Below are 26,653 nucleotides of genomic sequence, written 5' to 3'. Positions count from 1 at the left end.
GCAGCGCACGGAAACTTCGTTTACCTTCCCGCCGGAGCGGTACCTATTTATCTACTTGCACTTTTGGGCGTAATTTCAAACTGGGACCAAGCAACGGGAGCTGACCCCGTCGCGGGGATTCGAACCGCCGCCGACTCTGGGGTTGCGGCGCTCATCTCGCTTTATTGGCCAAGGGAGCTGGCGTACAGCTTCTGGGTCATGTGGCCAGCATGACCAAGCCGCTTCTGGCAAACCAGAGCAGTGTACAGAAGCGCCGTTTACCTTCCCGCCAGAGCGGTACCTATTTATCTACTTGCACTTTGATGTGCTTTCAAACTGCTAGGTTGGCAGGAGCAGGGACTGAGCAATGGGAGCTCACCCCATCGCGGGGATTTGAACCGCCGACCTTCTGATCGGCAAGTCCTAGGCTCTGTGGTTTAACCCACAGCGCCACCCACGTCCCACTACTTCTCAGTAAACCAGCACAGGATAATTTAAGTAACTTGAGAATTGTCCGCCTTTGACCAAATACTTCACCATACATTAAAATCAAAAACATTAAGATGCTTCATGGTTCCATATTCTGTGAACAGCCCTGAGAATTGCAGGTATAGGGTGGTATCTAAATTGTAATAATAATAATAATAATAATAATAATAATAATAATAATAATAATAGTTGAAGGCAGTGGATTTTACTTTCACTTTGCTATTTGTAACAATTGTCCACTCATTAATAGGTTTGAAATTGACCTGCCCAACAGCTTATTTAAAAGAAGTGGTGTTGGGGGGGTGAGTGTTTGGATCGCTGGGCTCTCACTTGTGGGGTGTCTCAAAGCTCCGTCCTCTCCCCAATGCTTTTTAACATCTATATGATACTGCTGGGAGAGATCATCAGGTGGGTTGGGCTGGGTGCTCACCAGTATGCGGATGATACTCAGCTCTACCCAATGCTGTTTTTCTAGAAAAAGAGGTGCCAGAGCTCACCATTATTCTCTTAGAATGGTGCCCACCTGAGAGGTGCTGGAGCTGAGCTCCGGTGAGCTCAGACTGAAAAAAGCCCAAGTTCTACCTTTCTTTAAAATTGGAACCAGTGAAGGTCCTGTGTGAGGGTGTCGAGGCGGTTGGAGGATGGATGGCGGCTAAAAGATTGAGGTTGAATCCCAACAAGACAGAAGTATTGTTTTGGGGGGCCAGGGGGCCAGTGGGTGTGGGGTACTCCCTAGTCCTGAATTTGGTAACTGTGCCCCTGAAGGACCAGGTGTGCAGCCTTGGGGTCATTTTGGACTCATAGCTGTCCATGGATGCACAGGTCAACCTGTGTCCAGGGCAGCTGTCTACAAGATCCATCTGTTACTCTGGCTAAGGCCCTACTTTCCTGTGCACTGTCTCGCCAGAGTGGTGCATGCTCTAGTTATCTCCCGCTTGGACTACTGCAATGCGCTCTACGTGGGGCTACCTTTGAAGGTCACTCGGAAACCACAACTAATCCAGAATGCCGCTGCCAAACTGGTGACTGGGAGCAGCCACTGGGACCACATAGCACCTGTCCTAAAAGGTCTTCTTTGGCCCCCAGTATATTTCCAAGAAGAATTCAAAGTGCTTGATGTTGACCTTTAAAACCCAAAATGGACTCAGCCCTGTATGCCTGAAGGAGCATCTCCACCCCCATTGTTCAGCCCGGACACTGAGGTCCAGCTCTGAAAGCCTTCTAGTGGTTCCGTCACTGCAAGAAGAGAGGAGAGGGCCTTCTCGGTAGTGGCACTCACCCTGTGGAACACCCTCCATCTTTGGTCTCACTAATGTGGACCAAAAGAAAGCAGAGCAAGACATTTTGCAGCAGCTTGGCTGCAGGAGTTGCTGGAAGAAGGCAGTACAAGGCACCATCCAACCATCTTAGGGCTCCACTCCAGATTTGTGTAAGGTTTACTCCTCAGCTTTTTACTTCTCCTGAAGATATCCCACAAAGCCCTGGAGCTTTATGATTAGAGTTTTCCTTCTCCTGCATGGGTCAACCTTTTCCCAGGTTGACAAGCCCCATCTTCTTGGCCATCGCATCTGCTATTGGTCTCATCCACTCAATCTGCCGGAGCCTGCCTTCGCATGCAGGGGAAGCCCCTAAGTCACTGAGGGTTTGAGACCCATTGGCTACCCTCACCTGGTTTAGATGGGCAGTTGAAGCCATTCCCAAGGTGTGGCTGCTGTCACATGCTGACAGCCTCTAGGAGCCACAGGTGAGAGCTGAGTGCAGGGTAGGGACCAAAGGTGGATAAACTACCCCAGATGGAGCATGGGTCCCCTGCCAGAGATACTACCCCTTCTGCTAACACCCCATACACCCCATATCTACATGGGTCTTTGCAATACACACAAGTTGGCTGCTTCATCCATGTTCAAATCGGCATTCACAAGCAGCACCATCAAACTGGAGCTCTGGCTGGCAGGGCAACCCAATAACTCCTGGGTTCCCAAGATCCCTGTGGCCTTGAGATGCCCAACCTTTCTCCAAATCTGGTCCTACCATCCTCAGTACGTATTTCTTTATGCCTGTGACTACTTTCACTGGTACACCCTGGCATCCTCCACTTTGCCATCACTGCCCAGGCACATACTGCCCCCCTCATGTTAGAATACCATTGTGTGCTGAGGAATGTGTTTTCAGGGAAACCACGTGCTAAAAGTCTGCCTGCATCCTATTATGTGGTTCCATACTGGACTGGTCAATATGACGCCCTTTTTAGAAAGCTTAAGGGTTCCCATATAGAGACCATCATCAGTCATCCGATCTTTGGATAATTCCCAGCAGCAGTTTCCTTTTTTGCAGGCTTTGTTCTCATTAGCAGCTCGGGGGGGAAAGCCATATTTGCCTTCTTGGCAACTCGGCATTGATAATAAATATAATAATAACAATTTATTTATACCCCGCCCTTCCTGGTTTAAAAACAGGGCTCCGGGCGGCTAACACCAAATATAAAACATTGATTAAAATGCGACTTAAAAACAGCATAAAACAGCACAGAATACAACATAAAATGCAGTATCAATATCAATAAAATTCAAAAATTCAGGGGTCATGGGGGGGGGGAAGAACCCCAGTCAGTAGACATCAAATGATCACCAGGGCTAACTGGCCAAGTTGGTCCTACTAGGGCCAGCAAGGAGACCAGGGAAGAATTTAAATATGGGGTCCCAGAAAGGGTTTCTTCATAGAAGAGGAAAGAGGAAAAGGAAACAGAGGATCAGGCTAATTCAGACTGAAGGCCAGGCGGAATAGCTCTGTCTTACAGGCCCTGTGGAAGGAGATCAAGTCCTGCAGGGCCCTAGTCTCATGGGACAGAGCGTTCCACCAGGTCAGAGCCGACACTGAAAAAGCCCTGGCCCTGGAGGAGGATAGTCTGGCTTCCTTAGGGCCGGGGACCTTCAAGCTATTATTGTTCATGGACCTTAGGGTCCTTTGCAGGACATACCAGGAGAGGCGGCCCCAAATATTGCATTTCAGATGCAATTGATGCATTTCAGATCATGGCTTTGGGCAGAATGAGGTGGCTGTGGCCCAGTGACTAATTATATTAAAGGACTGCATTAGTAAATTATTTAGGGGCTGAAGTGTTTACCTCGGTATTATTAAAACCAGAGTGTCTACAAATAAGGCTTTGGCTCAGATGGATGTGACAGCTTCTCTGCAGATGGCATATCCAACCAAGAGTTTGTGTTCTAATGTGTGGTTAAGCTATTTGTTACATTAAGAGAAGTGGATTTCTCTGCTGAGTGGCAGAAAATGCAGACAGAGATAATTTATGTCTTGCTCAGCTTAGACACAACAGTCACAGCAATAAAAACAGAAAATGAACAGTGTTGCTTGCATGAGACTCTGCAACCGTGAATATTTATTCACAGGCTCAGGCATCAGTAATCAGGAACATCTTTTTTATTTTTCCCGTGCAGCAATTGTTGAAAATCCAGGAAGAATTAAACAATAAAAGGTCAGAACTTGAGCAAGCAAAGGAAGAGCACACTCACACCCAGACGATACTGAAAATTCTCCAGGACCAGGTGAGTGTGAGCTCTATTAGTGGAGTTGGCTTCATTGTGCCTCGGTACAGTGGTGCCCCGCAAGACGAATGCCTCGCAAGACGGAAAACCCGCTAGACGAAAGGGTGTTCCCTTTTGGAGGTGCTTCGGAGGACGAATTTGCTATGGGCTTGCTTCGCAAGACGAAAATGCCTTGCGATTCCTGGGTTTTTTTCCCCCTGCCCCCCTTTTCCCAAGCCCCTAAGCCGCTTAACAGCTGTTCGCTAAGCCGCTTAACAGCTGATCGCTAAGCCGCTTAACAGCTGATCTAAGCCGCTAATAGCCTTTTAGCAGCTAATCCGCTAATCCCTTAAGCCTTTAATAGCCGCTAATAGCCTTTTAGCAGCTAATCCGCTAATCCCTTAAGCCTTTAATAGCCGCTAATAGCCGCTAAACCGCTAATAGCGCTAATCCGCTAATGGGCTTGCTTCGCAAGACGAAAAAAACGGCAAGACGAAGAGACTCGCGGAACGGATTCTTTTCGTCTTGCGAGGCACCACTGTACTGAAAACCTGGCCCAGTAGCATTTGAGATTAGTGCAACACAGATTTCATTGTCTCGGTCTTGTTAATCACATATGATCCACGTCCTTACAGTTGTTTGCATATGTAACTGGTTTTAAAGGAGCACACAGTAGAGTTGAAGAAGACAGTGTCAAGGCATAATGGAGCCCTGCCTCTGTGGCAGCGGGAAATCTTTAATCTCATCCCTTGTAGCACATTTTCCTCCGCACAGATACCAGCAATGCCTGAGTGTTTTTCTATCTGAAGACAAATGGATTTGGGGAAAGCTAAATATGCCGGAAAAGCAAACGTATTTCAAATAAAACAGCCATTTCTTTGAAGACCAGTAGCGGGTAAAATGAGTTTAGCATCTCCTGTCTCATTCATGCAGATGCATGCGTGCAGGAGAGTGAATCATGATGACAGCAAAAGATCCCCAGTGTTTCTCTACACTTCCCCAACAGTGGCAGGAAGCAAGCCTCTTATAAACTGAAGGATTCTGTGGGAGACAGTTTTCTTTGATGCTGTATGATGCTGAAAAGCATGGTCCAGTGTGAGATAGTTAAGTCTGTAGTAAGGGGATAACCTAATGATTCTGGAATAAAGTATTGGACACAGTTACGTACAGTGGTACCTCGGGTTACAGACGCTTCAGGTTACAGACTCCGCTAACCCGGAAATAGTACCTCAGGTTAAGAACTTTGCTTCAGGATGAGAACAGAAATTGCGTGGCGGTGGCAGTGGGAGGCCCTGTTAGCTAAAGTGGTACCTCAGGTTAAGAACAGTTTCAGGTTAAGAACGGACTTCCAGAACGAATTAAGTTCTTAACCTGAGGTACCACTGTACTATGTTCATGTGCTATATTGGTGTTGGAAGTTTAGAAGTGCTTATACAGTGGTACCCCGCAAGACAAATGCCTCGGAAGACGAAAAACTCGCTAGACGAAAGGGCTTTTCGTTTTCTGAGGTGCTTCGCAAGACGGATTTTCCTAAGGGCTTGCTTCGCTAGACGAAACGGCCCTGCCTCTCGTGTCATGGCGACGGTCACTGCACGCACGCACGCTCGCTTCCCCGCTCCTCCGGCTCACTCCTACCTTCCGGCTGACGGTTAGTGCCTCGCGCCGCTGCCCACCGCCCTCGCGCGCTCCCCTCGGAGAGCCGTTGCTGCCAGCACCTCTCTCTCCCTGGAGTTGTGCTCCTGAGCCCCGCCGCCCTCCAGCAGCCGCGTCGCGCGGTGGCCACAACGTGCGGGTGAGTCTGAGGTACTGGCTGCGGCAGCTGTCCTGCTTCTCCCCGCCCCTCCCCGCCGTTGTCAGTGTTTAAATGCAGTGGTGCTTCGCAAGACGAAAAAACTCGTACAACGAAAAAACTTGCGGAACGAATTAATTTTGTCTTGCGAGGCACCACTGTATTGTCAAGATTGCCATAGGCCATATTCCTTTCTGTCTCTAAGATGGTCAGACTAGCCAGGGAAGGGATAGCCTGCCATGTGTATAAATGTGTCTGCCCCACCCTAAATCTGGGTGGCAGGTATTTTAAAAAATAAAAACAAAATGTGCCTCCTTCAGGCAACTTTCATTAGTCTGGCCCACTTCCATTATCTGAGCCATGCCGGAGGAAAAATGTGTGGGGTGACAAGAGTCTAGGAAGGTACATTGCGGAAGAGAAAAGGTTCAGCACTTTCCATTGTCAATAATGGATCCCACCCACTGCCTTAGGGTGGGGACCAAATATGGCTGCCTGGTTCACAAAGACTCAACAGAAATCCCTCATTTTATGCCGGGAAGAGGTAGTCATTTGCAAAAGGTGTTTTGGCTAGCAATGAAAGGCAGCTGCGTCTTTGCCAGTTTGGTGCCAGAACTCAGGCTACTGATTACTTTCAGCATTTCAGAAGCCAAACAACGTTTACCTGGCAACCATGTCCCTTGCATGGAAGGCCCTCTATTTCCCAGCGTAAAATCCAACTCAAGTTTGTCCTGTCACCTTTCAAGCCCTTTGCTGCACACCTTAAGCTTTTAGATGATACACTCTGTGATGTACAAGAAAGGTCCCACAATCAAAAATATTGTAATTTAATATCATCATCAATCTTTATTACAGTCCAACAAATCGTTACAAAGCAATGCACAATTCATACAGCCTACCTCCGGGTTAAACAAGCATTTTGTTCAAAAGATAGGGATCATTGGTTCTTGCAACCACCGATAAAAACTTTGCAATTCTAATGTTCTAGCATTTGTCTGGTCTTCCAATAGGAACCTGACATAGTGAGCCTCTGATTTTCCTGGGAAAGGTACCAGCAAGGGCAGTGGCGTAGTGTGGGTTGTCAGTACCCGGGGCAAGGCAAGTAATTTGCGCCCCCTAACCCGTGGATTTGCGCCCCCTAACCCCCAGATGTTGCGCCCGGTGCAGCCGGCCCCCCTGCACCCCCCACGCTACGCCACTGAGCAAGGGTAATATCCGTTCAGCCCTGGCTTGCTCGTATTTTGCACAGTGCAGCAAAATACGTTTTATGGAATCGATGTCTTGAGCACACGGGCAAAGTCTGTTCCTTTCCTTTCCTGAGATTTCCTGAGATTTTCATGTTTTGTGTCCCAAACCCAGGGGGAAACACATGCCCATGTCCCTCCCCAGAGGAGAGGATGGCAACCCCTAAACATTCTTCTCCTGGCTTGTTAATCTGAGATCAATGTAAGTTGTTTGTTGCAGGTGTTGAATCTTAGAATCACAGAATCATAGAATTGGAAGAGACCACAAGGGCCATCGAGTCCAACCCCCTGCCAAACAGGAAACACCATCAGAGCACTCCTGACATATGGTTGTCAAGCCTCTGCTTAAAGACCTCCAAAGAAGGAGACTCCACCACACTCCTTGGCAGCAAATTCCACTGTTGAACAGCTCTTACTGTCAGGAAGTTCTTCCTAATGTTTAGGTGGAATCTTCTTTCTTGTAGTTTGGATCCATTGCTCCGTGTCCGCTTCTCTGGAGCAGCAGAAAACAACCTTTCTCCCTCCTCTATGTGACATCCTTTTATATATTTGAACATGGCTATCATATCCCCCCTTAACCTCCTCTTCTCCAGGCTAAACATGCCCAGCTCCCTTAGCCGTTCCTCACAAGGCATCGTTTCCAGGCCTTTGACCATTTTGGTTGCCCTCCTCTTAAGTGGGTCAACACAAATCTTGCCTGTTACACTGAACAACGTAACAAGAGCTCTGCAAGGTGTGTTGCCTATTTCCAAAGCTTGAGGAAAGAGACGACAGATTTTTTTAAGACAGCAAGGAAGGCCAGAAACGGCACTTCCTTTAGGCAACCTCATTGCCTCACGATATAGCTGTGGTTTCAGGCAAGTTGTAATTGGTCAACTGAGAAATTGCCTGCATAGAAAAGGGCTGGGAATTAAACATTATGTCATTGTAGTTGGAGCCATTTTAACTGAAGCTGATAAAGCTTTGTAATTTTGGAATCTAATTGAAGTTAATTCATTCTTGATTATCAAGAGATTAAGCAGCTGCCTGAATTAAACAAGGGACCATGTTTGATAACTTGCCTTAATGACGCAGCCGAGGACTTTCACACGTGCTCTCAGCAAGGCTTAGTGGACTCTTGCAAAGATGCCATTCCTAATACTGAAATCTGAGCATCTGCAGCGATGAACTTTTTTTTAACTATCTAATATTCCACAGATTGGGATGCGGGTGGCGCTGTGGGTTAAAGCCTCAGTGCCTAGGGCTTGCCGATCGAAAGGTCGGCGGTTCGAATCCCCGCGGCGGGGTGCGCTCCCGCTGTTCGGTCCCAGCACCTGCCAACCTAGCAGTTCGAAAGCACTCCCGGGTGCAAGTAGATAAATAGGGACCGCTTACTAGCGGGAAGGTAAACGGCGTTTCCGTGTGCGGCTCTGGCTCGCCAGAGCAGCGATGTCACGCTGGCCACGTGACCCGGAAGTGTCTTCGGACAGCGCTGGCCCTTGGCCTCTAGAGTGAGATGGGCGCACAACCCTAGAGTCTGTCAAGACTGGCCCGTACGGGAAGGGGTACCTTTACCTTTATTCCACAGATTTAGGCAGGGGCATTCTTGCACATATTTAACTACAGGGTATGCAATATTTTTTAATTGTTATCCATTCATTCCCCTTGTTAAGGATCTCAATTGTTTTGTAATCTGTTGGTTAAAACCACATTCATTATACAATCCATTTGTTAGGATAAACAGTCTGGGGGTAAGTATTGATCCAGCACTGAAGTGCCTTTTCTTTTCTTTGGTTAATATGCCAGCTGGGACCTTTCTTGGATGGAGACAGCTTGGCCAGCTGTCTAGACTACTGCATCGCATTGTACATGGGGCCACCTATATAAATGGTCCAAAAACTGATATTGGTCCAGAACAGGGATTCAAGATTATTACGGTAGCTGGGATGAGTGTTTTGACTATATGGCCCTTGTGCTTTTCACCAGCATTGGCTCCCAGTTGATTACTAGACTGCCACCTAATTTAAGCAGCTGAAAAACCTTAAATCCCTAAACGACTTGAGACCAGGTTACCTGAAGGGGCATGTTGTGGTTTGAGGACCCGATCCCCGCGTAGTGGAATGAAAACACAAGGACACGTGATATAAGGTTAATGGGCATAAAAGGCCACAACTTTATTGATTACAGCAGTGAAAAGGTATTGGCTTAGGCATTGGATGTCCAAAACAAGGGGGTTTATTCACCAGTAGGTGGAGCCTGTTGATGCCAATCCAACTATAGACTCTCCCCTGATGTCACCGAGGGTCGTGCCATGGCCTCCCGCCAAGCAGGCATCGGACAGAATACACGACCGCCGGATTCCTTTAATGGAATACCCAAAAATTGAAGGCGCAGGCGATGGCCACACCTAGCCCTTCGACACACCACAACACATTACTCCAATGCCTAACCTACCCACCAATACCACGAAGGTTGTGACGATTGCTACGAGGTAGGCGAAAAAACCAAAAAGCCTAATGCCAAATGGAAAAATTCCTACCAGGCCCCCCGGACAACCAGGGTGACCAACCTAAGGTCCATAGCAAGGCCAAAAGAAAACTGAGACCCTGAGCTCTAAGGGAGTGGAGGGTGGGTGACTCGCGACGGGACGACAAAAAGTGAGGCCAGAAGGCTGGTGCCGCAGCAATTTAGGCTGCTAAACACGCCCCCTCGCAGGCACCTGGTTGGGTGCCTGCCCGTGGGCGTGGGCACCAGCCAGGTGAGTGGGAGGCAGGGGGCTAACGCCCCCTGCTTGAGGCGGAGTCCGGCTCCCGACCACAACCACTCCCCTCTCTTCCAGGGAGGAGAGTCTTTCTCCCATATATTCTTACCCAGACTTAATACTGTTTCTGGAGGCCCTGCAGAGGCAATCCTAATAGCCCCGAGATGGGCTGGACATTTTTAGTATGCAGACCTAGTGAAGAAGCTGGGAAGCATCTCTCCACCTCCGCATCCAGCACCAGTTTCCAGACTTCCTGAAACTGACCACTTGAGGACTGAGCAGGAGCTGCTAGCCCATCAGGTCACAAGGTTGGCCTCCAGGAGAATGCTAACAGGATTTACCAGCTTATCTGGTAAGCTAATACACTGGTAGGAGGGCCCAGCAGCAGCTAGGGAGGCTGACCAACTAGATATTCTGCAGGATGGATTAGCAGCACTGGCAGAGGAAGAGGAGTGGGGGGGGGGAGCGCACCGCCCTCAGCAGCCCAATCCCAGTGGGGTGCCATCGCAGCTGCCCCCCCCACCCGCGCTGGGCCCATGGGATGCACGCCAGCCCCACCTGCTCTCCGCCACTGACTAGAAGTGGGTCTTCAGCCAACTAGAGAGAAAAACAATATACAAAATCACAAAATCTCCCTCATCCATGATCATTGGCCGTGCTGGCTGGGGCTGCTGGAGTCCAGCAGTACAGTGGTACCTCGGGTTACAGATGTTTCAGGGTACAGACGCTTCAGGTTACAGACTCTGCTAACCCAGAAATAGTACCTCGGGTTAAGAACTTTGCTTCAGGATGAGAACAGAAATCGTGCTCCGGTGGCGCGGTGGCAGCGGAGGCCCCATCAGCTAAAGTGGTGCCTCAGGTTAAGAACAGTTTCAGGTTAAGAACGGACCTCCAGAATGAATTAAGTACTTAACCTGAGGTACCACTGTATCTGGAAGGCTACAACATCCCCATCTCTGCCCTTTTGCCTTCCCTGAATGGCTACCCTGCTTCCGTGGTGTGGTGTTTTCTTTTATACAGTGGTACCTCGGGTTAAGAACTTAATTCGTTCTGGAGGTCCTTTCTTAACCTGAAACTGTTCTCAACCTGAGGTACCACTTTAGCTAATGGGGCCTCCCGCTGCCACCGCACGATTTCTGTTCTCATCCTGAAGCAAAGTTCTTAACCCGAGGTACTATTTCTGGGTTAGCAGAGTCTGTAACCTGAAGTGTCTGTAACCCGAAGTACCACTTACTTAGAAAGATTTCCCTCTCTCGCTTTCCCTCTCAACGTCTTGTAGTCACACGGAATCTGAGAGATCATTCTGTTTGCAAGCATTCGGGATCTAAATGAGCTGCTCTTTCTTCCTGCTGATGCTCCCCTGAGAAAGAAGCCTATCATAGCACGTCAGCCTTTTGAACCAGCCGAAATATATTGCTCAAAAGTAATCATTAGCTAACTGCAATTTAGCAAGCAGCAACTTGCAACCACAGCAAAGTTTCAAATTAACAGCAACAGGAATGGAAAACGCAATCATTTATTACTCATAAAAGCCCATTTTACATACTTTTTATGCCCTGAGACTGCTTTCTAATCTTATTATTTAAAAAATAATGATCCTGTCTTAGAATTTGCTTCCTTTTATTGTTTTGATTTTCAGCTAACCTATTAGCTTCAAACTAGCTCCAGCAAAAGCTGAAACTATATGTTCCATCTGTTTTGCTCATTGGGAGCCTTGTAAAAAGCAGTGCTCCAAATAAATCAACAATAAGTATGTGAAATACTCCAGTAAAAAAAATAATTTATTTTTTTTTGTCTTCACAGTTAAAAAAAAACACCAAGGAGTTTGCAGAAACTAATGGTCGTGACGAATCTCAGGCAAATGTAGGTACAACTTTGTATTTCTTTGGTATTTCTTTGTCAAGATCCCATGCTTACTATTTGCACTCTGAAATAAAAGTAGCTGCATTGAGTTAACGGCTAGGGAAACACTTGCCTTTTCTTGGAATCATAGGTTCACTTCCAAGCATGCTTATTTCAAGACAAATGAACTGAATTTCCCAATCTGCCTTTTGGAATTAACACGTCTCTGGTAAGAAATGGCTGGCCTGCTTTGTAGCATTCATCACAACAAAGCTTTCCTGTTTTTCACTACTGAAAAATGTATGGGACTTAGAAGAATTGTGAAGAATGGAAAAAAACAAAAACCTACAGCTTTCAACAATGAGTTTTCAGAATCCTAAGGTTTGCTCTTTAATTCTCACACCCCCCAAAGCAGCTTTCTAGACCTCATAGTAGCAGTGAAGTTCCAGGGCCTAGTTACATTTTAATTATTCTGTTAAAGGTAAAGGTAAAGGGACCCCTGACCATTAGGTCTAGTCGTGGCCAACTCTGGGGTTGCGGCGCTCATCTCGCTTTACTGGCCAAGGGATCCGGTGTGTAGCTTCCGGGTCATGTGGCCAGCATGACGAAGCCGCTTCTGGCGAACCAGAGCAGCGCACGGAAACGCCGTTTACCTTCCCGCCAGAGCAGTACCTATTTATCTACTTGCACTTTGACGTGCTTTCGAACTGCTAGGTTGGCAGGAGCTGGGACAGAGCGACGGGAGCTCACGCCATCACGAGGATTCAAACCGCCGACCTTCTGATCGGCAAGTCCTAGGCTCTGTGGTTTAACCCACATTCTTTCACAACTTTCTCAGGGCAGTTTACAATAATGCAGTAAAAACAATAATATAGTAATGGAATACAGGCAAGAACACTTACAAATCTAAAACAACAAATGGCAGAGCAGAAAATGGCTTGTGGAAGCCATTTGGAGCAGAGATGTGATGGGATGTCTTCCCCTTTAATGGCTGCTTCTCCATTCGAAATCCCTCTCCCCAAATCTGCCTTTCCCAGGAAAAGGATTGATTTTGTTACATATAGATGCAACATGCACTCCTACCCTTAAAACTGGTGTGCTAAAGACCCTGAGCTGAGTTGCTTGCCATCCTTACCTGATTTTCTGCACAGGGGGATTCCTGCTTCCTGTTTCCTCCGTCAGCTGCTCCCCATGTGACTAGGACTGAGGAAAGCAAGAGTGAAGACGAGTGTCTCTCTCCCAGGAGACTCTGTCCGTGCTTGTCAGCAAGTCACAGATGAACATGATAGCTCTGCAGTAGCACCCACAGTCCCTGAGGGAGACAGAGAATCTGGCCATCTCAAACCCTTCATCCTCCGCTTGTAGGGATGATGATGAGGAGGAGGAGGAGGAGGAGGATTTATTTATACCCCGCCCATCTGGCTGGGTTTCCCCAGCCACTCTGGGCAGCTCCCAACAGAATATTAAAAATAGAATCAAACATGAAAAACTTCCCTAATCAGAGTTGCCTTCAGATGTCTTCTAAAAGACAGTTGTTTATTTCCTTGACATCTGATGGGAGGGCGTTCCACAGGGAGGGTGCCACTACCGAGAAGGCCCTCTGCCTGGTTCCCTGTAACCTCACTTCTCGCAGTGAGGGAACCCCCAGAAGGCCCTTGGAGATGGACCTCAGTTTATGGGCTGAACGATGGGAGTGGAGACGCTCCTTCAGGTCTTCCTTCATCTAGGAGCTGGGAAGAAGAGGGCTGTGGGCCTCAGGCACAATCTCTCTCCTGCTTAGCTCCACAGCATTTTCTGCCTTTGCACTCTAAAGAGAAATTGCTTTGTTGCAGATTTGAAAGTGGTTCCAGAGAACTATAACTGAGAAATAGGGGACATAGGCTCCAATAATAATATTAATAATAAATAATGCTGAAGGTTTCATTTGCTGCAGTAATGAGCATCATTGATGGATGAGAGCCCTGTAAAGAGCATTTCAAGATTAATACTTCTTCTAAAATGGTGGTTAGTTAATATGCAACAGTGACTTTTGGGGGGAAAGCTTTCAAAAGTGCATTGATTACTAAGGAAAGTTTACAGTTCTTTCCCCCTTGAGGCTAGTCTCTAAATCTGAGCAGATCAAAATGCCCTGAGAGGGAAGGATTTGGTGGCTTGTGCTTGGTTATTAGTGGTCTCTGATGCATTTAATGGGATTAGTACCTATTTGATACAGTTGACAAGTTGGATTTAGCAAATACCCTCATATTCAGTGCAAGATCCGTGTGGTGTTGGCAAAGAAACGCAGAGATGCCTGTCCCATATTTTAAAACATCTGTGAGAGGGTGTTACTTAAACTAGTATAAAGAAGTGTATTCCAGACAGGGCTGACAGCCAAACTGTCATCGTGTGCACAACAAAGATGCACTGCAAGAAATGCTGATCTTTTAGCGTTGCTGTGCAGAAAATAATCCTCCTCAGGACCCGTGAAGCTCCTCCTAGCTTGGAGCTGGCCTTGGTAAGCATGTTTGCAGGGCAATCATCCTTGTTCCTTTTCCTGTTTTAAAAAATAAAATAAGATTGCAGGCAAATGAGGCAAGCACATAGTTGCCAGGGGAGATGCTATTGCCCTTTCGTTTCTGCTGGGCCGATTTGCTCCATTACCCTACCCCAAGTCTAGGCAAAGTGGAAAGGGAAATGGTTTGTATGTCTTTCCCTTGTTTGGTGGTTGTTTGGTGCTGAGAGCCAGCAGAGCAACATCTCAGAGCAGGCAAATCTAAAAAAATGTAGTATAAACAACTGGGAAACACCAGCCTGCGAGCACTCCAGTTGGAGAACAGCCTTTACCAAAGGTGTTGTGGGCTTTGAAGACACTCAAACTCAGGACGCAAAGGAGAAATGTGCTAAGAGGAAGGCACGCCTGGCAAATCCACACCGTGATCAACTCCTGCCCGGAAACCAATGTCCCCACTGTGGAAGGACGTGTGGATCCAGAATTGGCCTCCAAAGTCACTTACGGACTCATTGTTAAAACTGTGTTTATGGAAGACAATCTTACTCGGCTACGAGTGATCACCAAAGAAGAAGAACCTCCCCAGATATTGTTGGATCCCAGTCTTCCTCAGTCACAACCAACATGGCCATTTGGCCATTGTAGTCGGACATTATGAGAGGCCACCTTGACTGAGAGGCTTTTAGTACATAGCAAAGGGCTGCGGGTACAGGAAGGTCTGCCTCTTTCCTTTGGTGCCAGAGTTTTTCATTTGATATAAAAATCCTTCATCTAGACTATTTCATGCTCTATTTGCTTTGTTTCATGATCAATTTTGACATCTGTAGTTTTAGATTAGAGTGTTGTGGTGGTTCTGGTTCCTCATGACGAGAGACAAGGAACAGATAAAACAATAATAAACTTTTATGTATAATATGGTCCAGCACGGTTTCATCTGGCAGGTCGGGGGCCCCTAGCGCATCACGGCCTGATCCAAAGAGGGTCACAACAGGAGCACTACCACCATGCAAATACATGGGGAAATATTGAGAAAGAAGTCTCCTAAATGCACGTTTGGATTAAAAGGGGGTCCTGAGTTTAAAAAAGGTTGAGGAATACTGTAGTAAAGAAAAGAGGAATCTTTGAATCTCTGTATTTCTACCTTCATTTTCACACCACAGGTTCTAGCAAGGTGGAACATTGATAAGGCAAAACTAAAATGTTAGCTAGTTTAAGAGTAATTTCTAAAACACCCCAAGTAAAAATGTGGAGGCTCTGGCAATGATTATGGTTTGTTCTCAGAGAAGCCACACGATGAATTAGGTCAATCTGGGCATGAGCTGCTTGTGTTGAAAGCTTTGATCCAGTTGGCTCAAGTTGTGACCAATCGAGCCCAACACTGCCCAGCAGCCATATAGGTAAAGGTAAAGGGACCCCTGACCATTAGGTCCAGTCGTGGCCGACTCTGGGATTGCGGCGCTCATCTCGCTTTATTGGCCAAGGGAGCCGGCGTACAGCTTCCGGGTCATGTGGCCAGCAGGACTAAGCCGCTTCTGGCGAACCAGAGCAGCACATGGAAATGCCGTTTACGTTCCCACCGGAGTGGTACCTATTTATCTACCTGCACTTTGATGTGCTTTCGAACTGCTAGGTTGGCAGGAGCAGTGACTGAGCAACGGGAGCTCACCCCGCCGCGGGGATTTGAACCGCCGACCTTCTGATCGGCAAGTCCTAGGCTCTGTGGTTTAACTCACAGCGCTACCCGCATCCCATATAGTGACCGGCAAAATGCTTAACTACTGCCATGTTCTTTGTAGTCCAAGCTGGGGGGAAGGGTCGGGCGCAGGGTGTTGCAACTGTGATGTAGTGAATTGAGCAGAACGGAAGGCAAGAGGTGGGGGGGGCACTGAATTTTGGCCTTGCACAGGGTGCCACTGAAATTTGAGACCCAGGTCCGCCCCTCTTCCTCTTACAGCCACACCGGTTTCTTTAGATGCCTCCCACTTTTCTTTCTTGTGTGCATTTGGGCCTTCAATACTTTACCTTTAATAAACTCCCACCCATCTTGAATTGCCTTTTCTTTATTTCTGACCACATTGGGATAGCCTGTGTTTGGGCAATATTTTTTACAATGCAGTCTATAAATTAGAGATTTATAGAGATGCCTATAAATTAGAGATTTCCAGCCCTTTTATAGGACTACAGTTCCCAAGATGCTGTAAACAGGAACCTTGCAAGCTAAACAAGTTTCAAAACTGGTTTTTGTTTTTTTTAATGTAGTATAGACTATCCTAGACATCAACATTGATTTCTTCTTAACCTGTTGATTCTGCCATTACATATATGAGCCATTTTCTTGCAAAAACAGCTGTAAATGCATTTCTTAACTGAACGCTTTTCAAACAGAGGTGCTATAGTTAATTCAGTTTGTTATGGAATTCTGAAGCTATGACCATCTCAGTGTTTTTAGGGGGCAGCCCATATTATCTCTGCAGCAAAGGGAGCAAAGACAGAGGACAGATAGGTTCCCTTGAACAACTCTTATTTATTTTAATGGTGTGCAAAAGAACTTCCCGGTGGATTGGGCTCAGAGTATGGTAATGCTGCTTCCGTGAGCAGCAAAGCAACAGGAACGGGGTTCTTTGCTTGCCCCTGCTGCGTATTATTCATAACAGAGCAAGAATAACTTAAGTTCAAGGCTCTGCCTGACAGTTGTGAAGCTATTTCACGAATGGCTGGCCAGGTGCATATGGAAATATTGGTTCCAGCTAGCTGCTTTTCACATCGTTCGAAGCAGCCTCTCACCCGTTGCCTTCTGCAGCAAGGAAAGCTAAACAGAAGGGGACTCTCAGGCCTCCTGGAGTGGATCTCAAGCCCCTGCAATGTTGCTCTGCTGGCAAGTCTGAGCCAGTAACCAACCCCCCAAACAGCACATGTAGGAGAAATTGCAAAGCACAAGGGGCAGGTCACGTTGGTGCTGACCTTAAAGCCCTAAACGGCCTTGGTCCTGTATACCTGAAGGAGCGTCTCCACCCCCATCGTTCTGCCCGGACACTGAGGTCCAGCACCGAGGGCCTTCTGGGGGTTCCCTCACTGCGAGAGGCCAAGTTACAGGGAACCAGGAAGAGGGCCTTCTCGGTAGTGGCGCCCGCCCTGTGGAACGCCCTCCCACCAGATGTCAAGGCAATAAACTATTTTACTTTTAAAAGACAACTGAAGGCAGCCCTGTTTAGGGAAGTTTTTAATGTCTGATGCTGTATTGTTTTTAATATTCAGTTGGAAGCCGCCCAGAGTGGCTGGGGAAACCCAGCCAGAAGGGTGAAGTGTCAATAAATTATTATTATTATTATTATTATTATTATTATTATTATTATTATTATTGCTACTTCATACTCCATTTGAGGATGGCTTGACTGCTTGGCTCCTTGTTCTTAGTGTTGCTCCAATTGCAGCTGCTTAAGCCAGGGGTCCAGATCCATCCGGCCCATAGGTCAGTCTTGGCCTGCTAAGTAGTCCAATTTGACCTGCAAGGCCATTTCCCCCAAACCATGCTCACCAGTCCATCAGCTGACAACATGGGTGACATCAGCGGATGGGGGCAGTGCAGGATTCTTGCATTGGCTGTACACACCTGTTGCCTCAGCCAAGGCAGCAAGATTTCAGGGTTGCCAACAAAGGTCCGTATAGTTAAAGCTATGGTTTTCCCAGTAGTGATGTATGGAAGTGAGAGCTGGACCATAAAGAAGGCTGATCGCCAAAGAGACTCTGGAGGAGACTCTTGAGAGTCCCATGGACTGCAAGAAGATCAAACCTCTCCATTCTGAAGGAAATCAGCCCTGAGTGCTCACTGGAAGGACAGATCCTGAAGCTGAGGCTGCAATACTTTGGCCACCTCAGGAGAAGAGAAGACTCCCTGGAAAAGACCCTGGGAAAGATGGAGGGCACAAGGAGAAGGGGACGACAGAGGACGAGATGGTTGGATAGTGTTCTCGAAGCTACCAGCATGAGTTTGACCAAACTGCGGGAGGCAGTGGAAGACAGGAGTGCCTGGCATGCTCTGGTCCAGGGGGTCACAAAGAGGCGGACACAACTAAACGACTAAACAACAACGACAACAAAATGATCTGCATTGTTTTGCTGCTGCAAGAGCAATGCATAAGATAAATTGAATTACATTATTCTTACTTGCCTTGATTGTGAAACCACCCATGGTAATCTTCAGGTCTTAGCTAAATTTGCTGAGGAAGGTAGCCAATCCTAAAGAGAAGATTACACAATCTGGACCTTTTCCTTCCTCACCTCCAAGAAAGAAAAGGAAGAGAAAAAGGTGACCTATTTTGCAATTGGGAACAGAGAGCTTCCGGAAACTGATCAATAACTTATAATTATCTTTCCTGTAGCTGTAAATTAAAGTAATGATCTTTTTTTATTGAGATGAAAAATGCCAGCAATACTTATTGAAATGGATAAATCTTACATAAGCACCTCTTTTATTTAGTTTTGTTTGTAAACTTTATAGGAAATCAATGTGTTGACGGTACCAGTGGTCAGCCAAGACAGAGAAAAAAATCCTGAGAAGCGAAGCCAGCCACTAAAATCAGAAAAAGAGGCCCTGTTGATAGGTAAGGTGACCTGGTCTCCATTTCTGAATCATAACATCGCCTGCAGCAAACAAGGGCTGGCCTTGAAACCATGTCTTACTGTGTGGGAGACCAAGAATGTCATTGTGACCAGATGCATTTGGTGAATAACACTGGAAATGAAAGCATTGTTGCAACATTAAGCATAAGTGTAAAAGAATTAGATCAGTAGAAATGGCACAATCAGTGCAGAGGTTGTAGGCGAGTCCTAATACAGTGGTGCCCCGCAAGACGAATGCCTCGCAAGACGAAAAACTCGCTAGACGAAAGAGTTTTCCGTTTTTTGAGTCGTTCCGCAAGACGAATTTCCCTATGGGCTTGCTTCGCAAGACGAAACGTCTTGCGAGTTCTTGCGAGTTTGTTTCCTTTTTCTTAAAACCGCTCAGCTGTTAATAGCCGCTAAGCTGCTAATAGCCATGCTTCGCAAGACGAAAAAACCGCAAGACGAAGAGACTCGCAGAACGGATTAATTTTGTCTTACTAGGCACCACTGTAGTTTGATTCACCCATTGCTTTTTTTAAAAGGATAAGTATACCCTACAGCAGCAGCAGTTCAGGTTTCAGTCGAGACTGGGCAATTGAAAAATGACAGCAGAATAGTTTTGCTTCCTTCCTTCTTTCCTTTCCTGTCTTTCTGCATATACCCTTTGGCTTCTCAAACGCAACCTGTCCCTGGCTCTTTTAGATTTTAAAAAAGGTTGGTTAAGAACCACAAAATGCTTGTGCAAAACTAAAACTTGTTCTACTGACTCAGTTAGGTAAAGGTAAAGACTCCTGACCATTAGGTCCAGTCGTGACCGACTCTGGGGTTGTGACGCTCATCTCGCTTTATTGGCCAAGGGAGCCGGCGTACAGCTTCCGGGTCATGTGGCCAGCATGACAAGCCGCTTCTGGCAAACCAGAGCAGTGCACGGAAATGCCGTTTACCTTCCTGCCGGAGTGGTACCTATTTATCTACTTGCACTTTGATGTGCTTTCGAACTGCTAGGTTGGCAGGAGCAGGGACCAAGCAACAGGAACTCACCCCATCGCGGAGATTTGAACCGCCGACCTTCTGATTGGCAAGTCCTAGGCTCTGTGATTTAACTCACAGCGCCACCCGCATCCCACTGACTCTGTTACCAGTGCTCAATAGTTGAGGTCCTCTCTCCTCTTCACCAACTTGCCCATACAACATCCCTTTGTATGTCCTCAGCAGTTTGGAGCCAGACAGAATAGGTGCACATGCATTTACAAGAAATCAAGAAGAAAACCAGTTTGTGTCAGAGAGATCCCAGTGTTTTGGCCACAGAACCAAATGCCAGATAATTCAGGAAGAGTCGCCATTTTAGTCTGAGGCAACATCATGACAATAATCTGGTGGCACCTAAAAGATGCAGCTAGTTTTTATGTGGACTGAGTTTGTTTCATTTGATATGGAGAAAGAAAAAGGCAGGGAGAGGAATTCTCTGGACAAAAGCACACAGTACCAGCTTCTTCTGGTAAGATGTGGTTCTTTTTTCTTTTTCTTTCTTTTTACTAAGGAATAAGTAATACAAACAAGACAGACAAAATGGGTAGTTTTAAAATGGAAACATAGAAACCCGCCTGGAAAAAATGTTTCTGTTTGCCCACTAATCTGGATTAAACACAATCCATGCTGAAATTATTAGAGCAATTCAAGACAGTGCAATTTTGGATGCATTTGGTATCCAACATTTTCATGACAAGAACAACTGAAGAAGAAAATGCACAATATTCTCATTTCCATGCCTACAATTTTTTATTGGCAAATTAAGCATTAAACTGAGGGCTGAAACAAATGCTTCCAGAAAGTATTTGCTGTGAAATCTTCCCCTTCATCTTGGTTAGTTTGTGGGGAATTGTAGTCATTGTTAAAAAGTGAGTGGTTGCTTTTAAATGTGGTCGTCCTAATTGTTTAGCAGATATAAGTGACCTAATTTTAGTAAGAAGCAGGCATGGTCATATTCAAACCTTATTTTGTTTTGCCATGTTCCGTTTGGCCTAAGGAAATGTTCAAGTTTTGTGTTTGTTTTAAAACAGGTATCATCTCTACCTTCCTTCACGTCCATCCTTTTGGAGCTAATATAGAATATCTTTGGTCTTATATGCAGCAGTTGGATTCCAGGGTAAATTGAATTCACTATTATCAGTTTTGGGGTTATAGAAATATAAGATTGCATGTAACTGTGTGGAGCAGATGCAGGACAGAGGCAGAAATCCTAGCCATTCTTGATCAAAGAAGTGTCCAAAAGATGTATTGAGTCCCATTCGCTGCTGTTTTTGCTTTAAAAGCAAATTGATTAATGGGCACCCTTATATACATAGCCAGGAGCACCATTAAGATGATTCAATCTGTCTGCACAGTCCAGCCAAACATTTGTCACAGTTGCTCAATGAACTTGCCCCTAGAGGGATGAGCCACACTACCTGCTGAAGGGAAGGGAGGAAACCCCCCGGCAGCTGCCTCTCCCAGTCTGGCCATGTTGGCCACCATCAGTTTTAACAGGAGTGGCCAACATGGTGCCATGCTGATGCTGTGAAGCCCAAGTACCATCAGTTTCAGCCAGTATGGGCAATGCTCAGGTGTTATGAGAGTTGTGGTCCAAAGCAATAGGGTGGCAACCATCTCGGCCAGTTAGACTCAAGTCAGGTAAGATTTGACTACCAAAAATGTCACCAGGATATCTGTTACTCCACTCCCTTCAGACACCAACCTAATTTAGATATGTGCTTCCAAGCAGGAATAGCTTTCCCCACTGTTACCAGGACAGGGATCTTAAATCCATCCCTAGTTCATTCACAAATGAATGCCAAGTGAGCCAGTGTGGTGTAGTTAAGAGTGGTAGACTCGTAATCTGGTGAACCGGGTTCGCTTCCCTGCTCCTCCACATGCAGCTGCTGGTAGTGGTTAAGAGTGGTGGACTCGTAATCTGGTGAACTGGGTTCGCGTCCCTGCTCCTCCACATGCAGCTGCTGGGAGACCTTGGGCCAGTCACACTTCTCTGAAGTCTCTCAGCCTCACTCACCTCACAGAGTGTTTGTTGTGGGGGAGGAAGGGAAAGGAGATTGTTAGCTGCTTTGAGACTCCTTCGGGTAGTGATAAAGTGGGATATCAAATCCAAACTCCTCTTCTTCTTCCCTGCACTGTTTGCTTCTGTTGTGACGGGTGCAAAATATGTGCATTTCACAACAAAATAAAAGCGGAGGTGCAGCCATTAAGCCCTGGCAGAACCGGCAAATGTCACAAAAGCTTTTGAACAGTGTTCTCCTGGCGAGAATCTCTGAGCATTCAGGCTAGGACAGCCAGAAAAAGGTCCCCATCTGTCAGAGGCAGCAAACGGGGCTACAAGGTCATAGAATCATAGAATCATAGAGTTGGAAGAGACCACAAGGGCCATCGAGTCCAACCCCCTGCCAAGCAGGAAACACCATCAGAGCACTCCTGACATATGGTTGAGACTCCACCACACTCCTTGGCAGCAAATTCCACTGTCAAACAGCTCTTACTGTCAGGAAGTTCTTCCTAATGTTTAGGTGGAATCTTCTTTCTTGTAGTTTGGATCCATTGCTCCGTGTCCGCTTCTCTGGAGCAGCAGAAAACAACCTTTCTCCCTCCACTATGTGACATCCTTTTATATATTTGAACATGGCTGTCATATCACCCCTTAACCTCCTCTTCTCCAGGCTAAACATGCCCAGCTCCCTTAGCCGTTCCTCATAAGGCATCGTTTCCAGGCCTTTGGCCATTTTGGTTGCCCTCCTCTGGACACGTTCCAGTTTGTCAGTGTCCTTTTGAACTGTGGTGCCCAGAACTGGACACAGTACTCCAGGTGAGGTCTGACCAGAGCAGAATACAGTGGCACTATTACTTCCCTTGATCTAGATGCTATACTCCTATTGATCCCTTGAAAGGTCCCTTTCAGCCTTACTCATCTGTGCTGGGTGATTTGAAGAATTGCCCACCTCTCTGCATGAATTCTTCCGAGGGCATTCAAGGAGGGCAGACGAGAGAATGTCAGTAATGCAAACAGAGCTCTGCCTCAGCCATTATGGCAAGGGTCCCCAACTTCTCTGGGTTCAGGCGTACCTGGAAACCTATGAATTGTGACAGTGATATATCTAATTAGAGCCACACAAAGGGCAGTCCTGTTCTCAAGTTGCCACCCTCTGGACCTCTTGAGGAGGTACATGGAGACGATCGCAGAGTCTGTGTGGGTGCATACGGTTCATTGATCTGACTAAATGTGCTCATGGATGCAGTTCTACTCCTCTCAGCTGCCCAAAGGTACTTAATCTCTCAAACTATTTTGCCTGTTCTCCCAAACACACCTGGCCAGTGTTGGGAGCAGCCAACAGCAACTTGTAGAGAGAAGAGAGGAGGGAAGTCCGTTCCTCACCATCTCCACCTCCTGAAAAGCACAGTGGCCTTTGCAATTTGTATTCTTCCCAAGAACTACTGCAAATGTTTTCATCTGAGCTGCGGGGAAGACTTTGGGGGATTCAACTCTGGCCTCTTGTCTGAGGCCGGTTTCCATGACCTCCGAAGTTCTTATTCAGACCTGTCTCAAGAGCGTTCTCCTAAGAGAAATACAAGAGATAGCCCTTAATTACTGGGTGGGGGAGACCTATCAATTAATGGCATAAATTGCCCTAGACAAATGATCATGAGAACCCACCCCTGGCAGAATCTGAGCATATTCATCAATAAAAACATCCTGAAGGTCCCAGGCCTCAGAGAGGTTAGGCTGGCCTCAACTAGAGCCAGGGCTTTCTCGGCTGCGGCTCCAATCTGGTGGAATGCTCTGTCACAAGAGACAAGGGCCCTGCGGGACCTGACATCTTTCCGCAGGGCCTGCAAGACAGAGTTGTTCCACCAGGCCTTTGGTCAGGGCCCAGCCTGACTCCCTCCTCTGGCAACCTGCACAGAATTTTGCTTAACGGTTGCCATTAATTTGATTTTAATTAATTTTTATAATGGAATGTATTTAGAATGTTGGATTATTTGATTGTTTGATTATTTGATTGTTGTTAGCCGCCCTGAGCCCAGCTTCGGCTGGGGAGGGTGGGATATAAATAAAATTTATTATTATTATTATTATTGCTATTGCTATTGCTATTGTTATTGTTATTGTTATTGTTATTGTTATTACTTGAGATCACAAGTGTTTGCTGTGTTTTCTTCCTTTTCCTAGATCTCTGCAAACGAAATAGAAATGCTTTTGATGAGGCTTCCACGCATGTTTAAGCAGGAGTTTTCTGGAGTAGGAGCAACACTGGAGAAGAGATGGAAGTTCTGTGCCTTTGAAGGAATTAAAACAACTTGACTGTGGACGGGAATGGAACTGTGTCGGGGGGAGAATGGGGGGCATGGCAGGGGCGAGCGGAAGTATTAAAGGGCAACCCTTAGGTTTGGCATACACATTCCCAGAGTGCTCCAAGCCTGGTTTTAGTTGCATTTGTGATGTCCTCTTGTGAAAATGTAGTTGTGTGCCAGTTCCAATAAAAAAAGGGGAATGGGGAACAAGACTTCTGAAATGTGACAGTTCTGTTTCCTATGAAAACTCAAAATTAGCTCACTGAGCAAATGAGAAGAATTTTCGGTTACTAAGCTCAGCGATATAAATGTAATATGTAGTAGACCTTCCTCAAGTTCCATTCCTGAGAGTCTTTCTGTTTAGTAAGAATACAAAAAGTGATTTCACAGTAAGAGAAAGTATACCAAAAGCAAACTTGAAAATGTGTCTCAACGGTTATTGTATTTTGTAAATTAAGTTATCTCCTGTACCAGGGACTTTTGCCTTATTGCTAGAGGCCTGAAAAAAAATATGTGATTGGATTCCTTGAGAATGCTTTATCCAAAATATTATTTTTCTATTGTAACTATTCTCCGTTCTAAGTTCATTTAACATAGATTGCATATCGATTTTCATAAACATGTAAATAACGGAGGAAGTCAGTGTTATTGTATTGTATTTGGTATGTAACATTCAGGGTTATTGCATCCAAAAATAAGTATCCAGTTGCATTACTGTTATGGATTTTATAGCAAATATATTAATTTTTCCCAATAAATAGGACTTCTACCATAATGGCTTTTTCACGAACTGTTATTTGATCCCATCTTATTAAAAATCCCAGTTCAGTGTAATACCATTGCTGTCTTTCTGCTGCAGGAGAAGCCAGAGATCCCATTCATTCTGATGCTGTGTGTTAGACGTCTGTGTTCTAGTAGGGACAGAATAAAGTAATGTGAAACTGGATCCAGGGACTGAGAATGTTCACCAAAGGAGCCTTTCACATTACCTATTTTTTGCTGAAGTGAACAAATTCTATCTTATCTATCATCTATCATTCATTTAATTTATATGATGCCCTTCATCCGAGGATTACAGGGCAATTTACAGCATAAGGTAAAGGTAAAGGTACCCCTGCCCGTACGGGCCAGTCTTGACAGACTCTAGGGTTGTGCACCCATCTCACTCAAAGAGGCCGGGGGCCAGCGCTGTCCGAAGACACTTCCGGGTCACGTGGCCAGCGTGACATCGCTGCTCTGGCGAGCCAGAGCCACACACGGAAACGCCGTTTACCTTCCCACTAGTAAGCGGTCCCTATTTATCTACTTGCACCCGAAAGTGCTTTCGAACTGCTAGGTTGGCAGGCGCTGGGACCGAACAACGGGAGTGCACCCCGCCGCGGGGATTCGAACCGCCGACCTTTTGATCGGCAAGCCCTAGGCGCTGAGGCTTTAACCCACAGCGCCACCCGCGTTCCCATTTACAGCATAGAAACACACAAATACATAACATAATAACAGTACAATAACCCACCTGTCCCCACAGTTTAAAAGGCCATGGGTGGTTTAATCAGCCAAATACCTATGTTGCCTTAAAACTTCATCATCCAGATTTCTTTTTTAACTTAAAAAACACAATATGAAGCATATACATTGTCACATTATGCGGGATATCTGGAAGACCATCAATAGTTGTTTATATCCTTTTCAAAGTAGGCTAAAGAAATATATTTGTTGTCTTAAAGTAAGAATTGTCTTTTTCTGAAAGCATAGTGTATTAGAATATTCTATTCAGGGAACAGCCTTCAGAGAGAGAGAGAGAAAGAAAGAGCAAAGTCTCACTGAAAGGTAGATCCTTGTTTTGCAAAAATAATTAGAAGTGAAAGACCCCCCCCCCCTTCCCTCAGTGGATTATAACAAAAGGATCGTTACAAAAGGTCTGCAAACATGGTTTGTTTATGGTAATTTCCATGCTAAAATTATAGGGAACAACTTATGACAGCCAGTTACATCGGTTTCTCGTTGCAATTATGACAGCAGAGGGATGTGATAGTTTCTATTTTGAAAAATGTCCATATGGAAAATTTACTGCATTTTGGCCTCACACATTTGGAAACACCTGCATGTGGCATCCCTGCGACTGGACTCAGCTCATTATTTCTTATTTTAATCAGCAAAGGGAGGGGGCTATGTTTCAGTGGGAAGAGACAGCAAAAAAAATTACACTGCAGGCATATTTGCTGAAATGATGCCAGGTGGTAGCTAAGAATCAGCAGCAGAAGAGTGACAGTGTTTTCATTTTCTTTCTTTTTTTTCCCTTTTTTTGGCAATGTGCAGTTTGGAAGCTGAAGTCTTATTTGTGTGCAGAACATGTGCCATGCGGTATAAGAACACAAGGCGCACTTCTTGTCCCCACCACCTCATGCTACCATCTGCTGTAGCTACAATAAAATATCTGTTTTATTGGACTCCCATTGCCATGGAACCACGGGAACCGCCCGTTTCCAAATATATTTATTTCCACCCATGAAGGAGAAAGGGAAGCGTTACTGTGATGGGGAGATTTCTACAGTACAAAAATCCAGAGGACACTTCCACTTCCCCAGTGACTTCCCATCAAGTATTTAG

The 26,653-nt window shown here is 46.1% G+C and overlaps 1 protein-coding gene and 1 long non-coding RNA gene across 13 annotated transcripts in view; both read left to right on the top strand.

Annotated features, from left to right (window-relative positions):
• Positions 1-24,821, top strand: part of ENOX1 (ecto-NOX disulfide-thiol exchanger 1) — a 296,456-nt gene extending 271,635 nt beyond the window's left edge. For all 12 annotated transcript variants that reach the window (XM_083448710.1, XM_083448712.1, XM_083448711.1 and 9 more), the window contains 5 exons: positions 3,924-4,031; positions 11,584-11,643; positions 18,609-18,711; positions 20,773-20,858; positions 23,925-24,821. In XM_083448710.1, the coding sequence (XP_083304836.1) occupies positions 3,924-4,031; positions 11,584-11,643; positions 18,609-18,711; positions 20,773-20,858; positions 23,925-24,056 (489 nt within the window). In that variant the 3' untranslated portion in view covers positions 24,057-24,821. The remainder of the gene's footprint in view (positions 1-3,923; positions 4,032-11,583; positions 11,644-18,608; positions 18,712-20,772; positions 20,859-23,924) is intronic.
• On the top strand, positions 13,042-16,353 carry LOC310681278. The gene is made up of 2 exons (XR_014513197.1): positions 13,042-15,507; positions 15,867-16,353. It is a non-coding gene; the product is annotated as an uncharacterized lncRNA (long non-coding RNA).
• Positions 24,822-26,653: the final 1,832 nt, after the last annotated feature.

The sequence above is a fragment of the Podarcis tiliguerta genome (genome assembly GCF_965153285.1).
Source record: "Podarcis tiliguerta genome assembly, chromosome: 7".
Taxonomy (NCBI): Eukaryota; Metazoa; Chordata; class Lepidosauria; order Squamata; family Lacertidae; genus Podarcis; species Podarcis tiliguerta.
The sequence above is the reverse complement of the archived record's forward strand: the minus strand, read 5'-3'. Positions and strand labels throughout refer to the sequence as shown.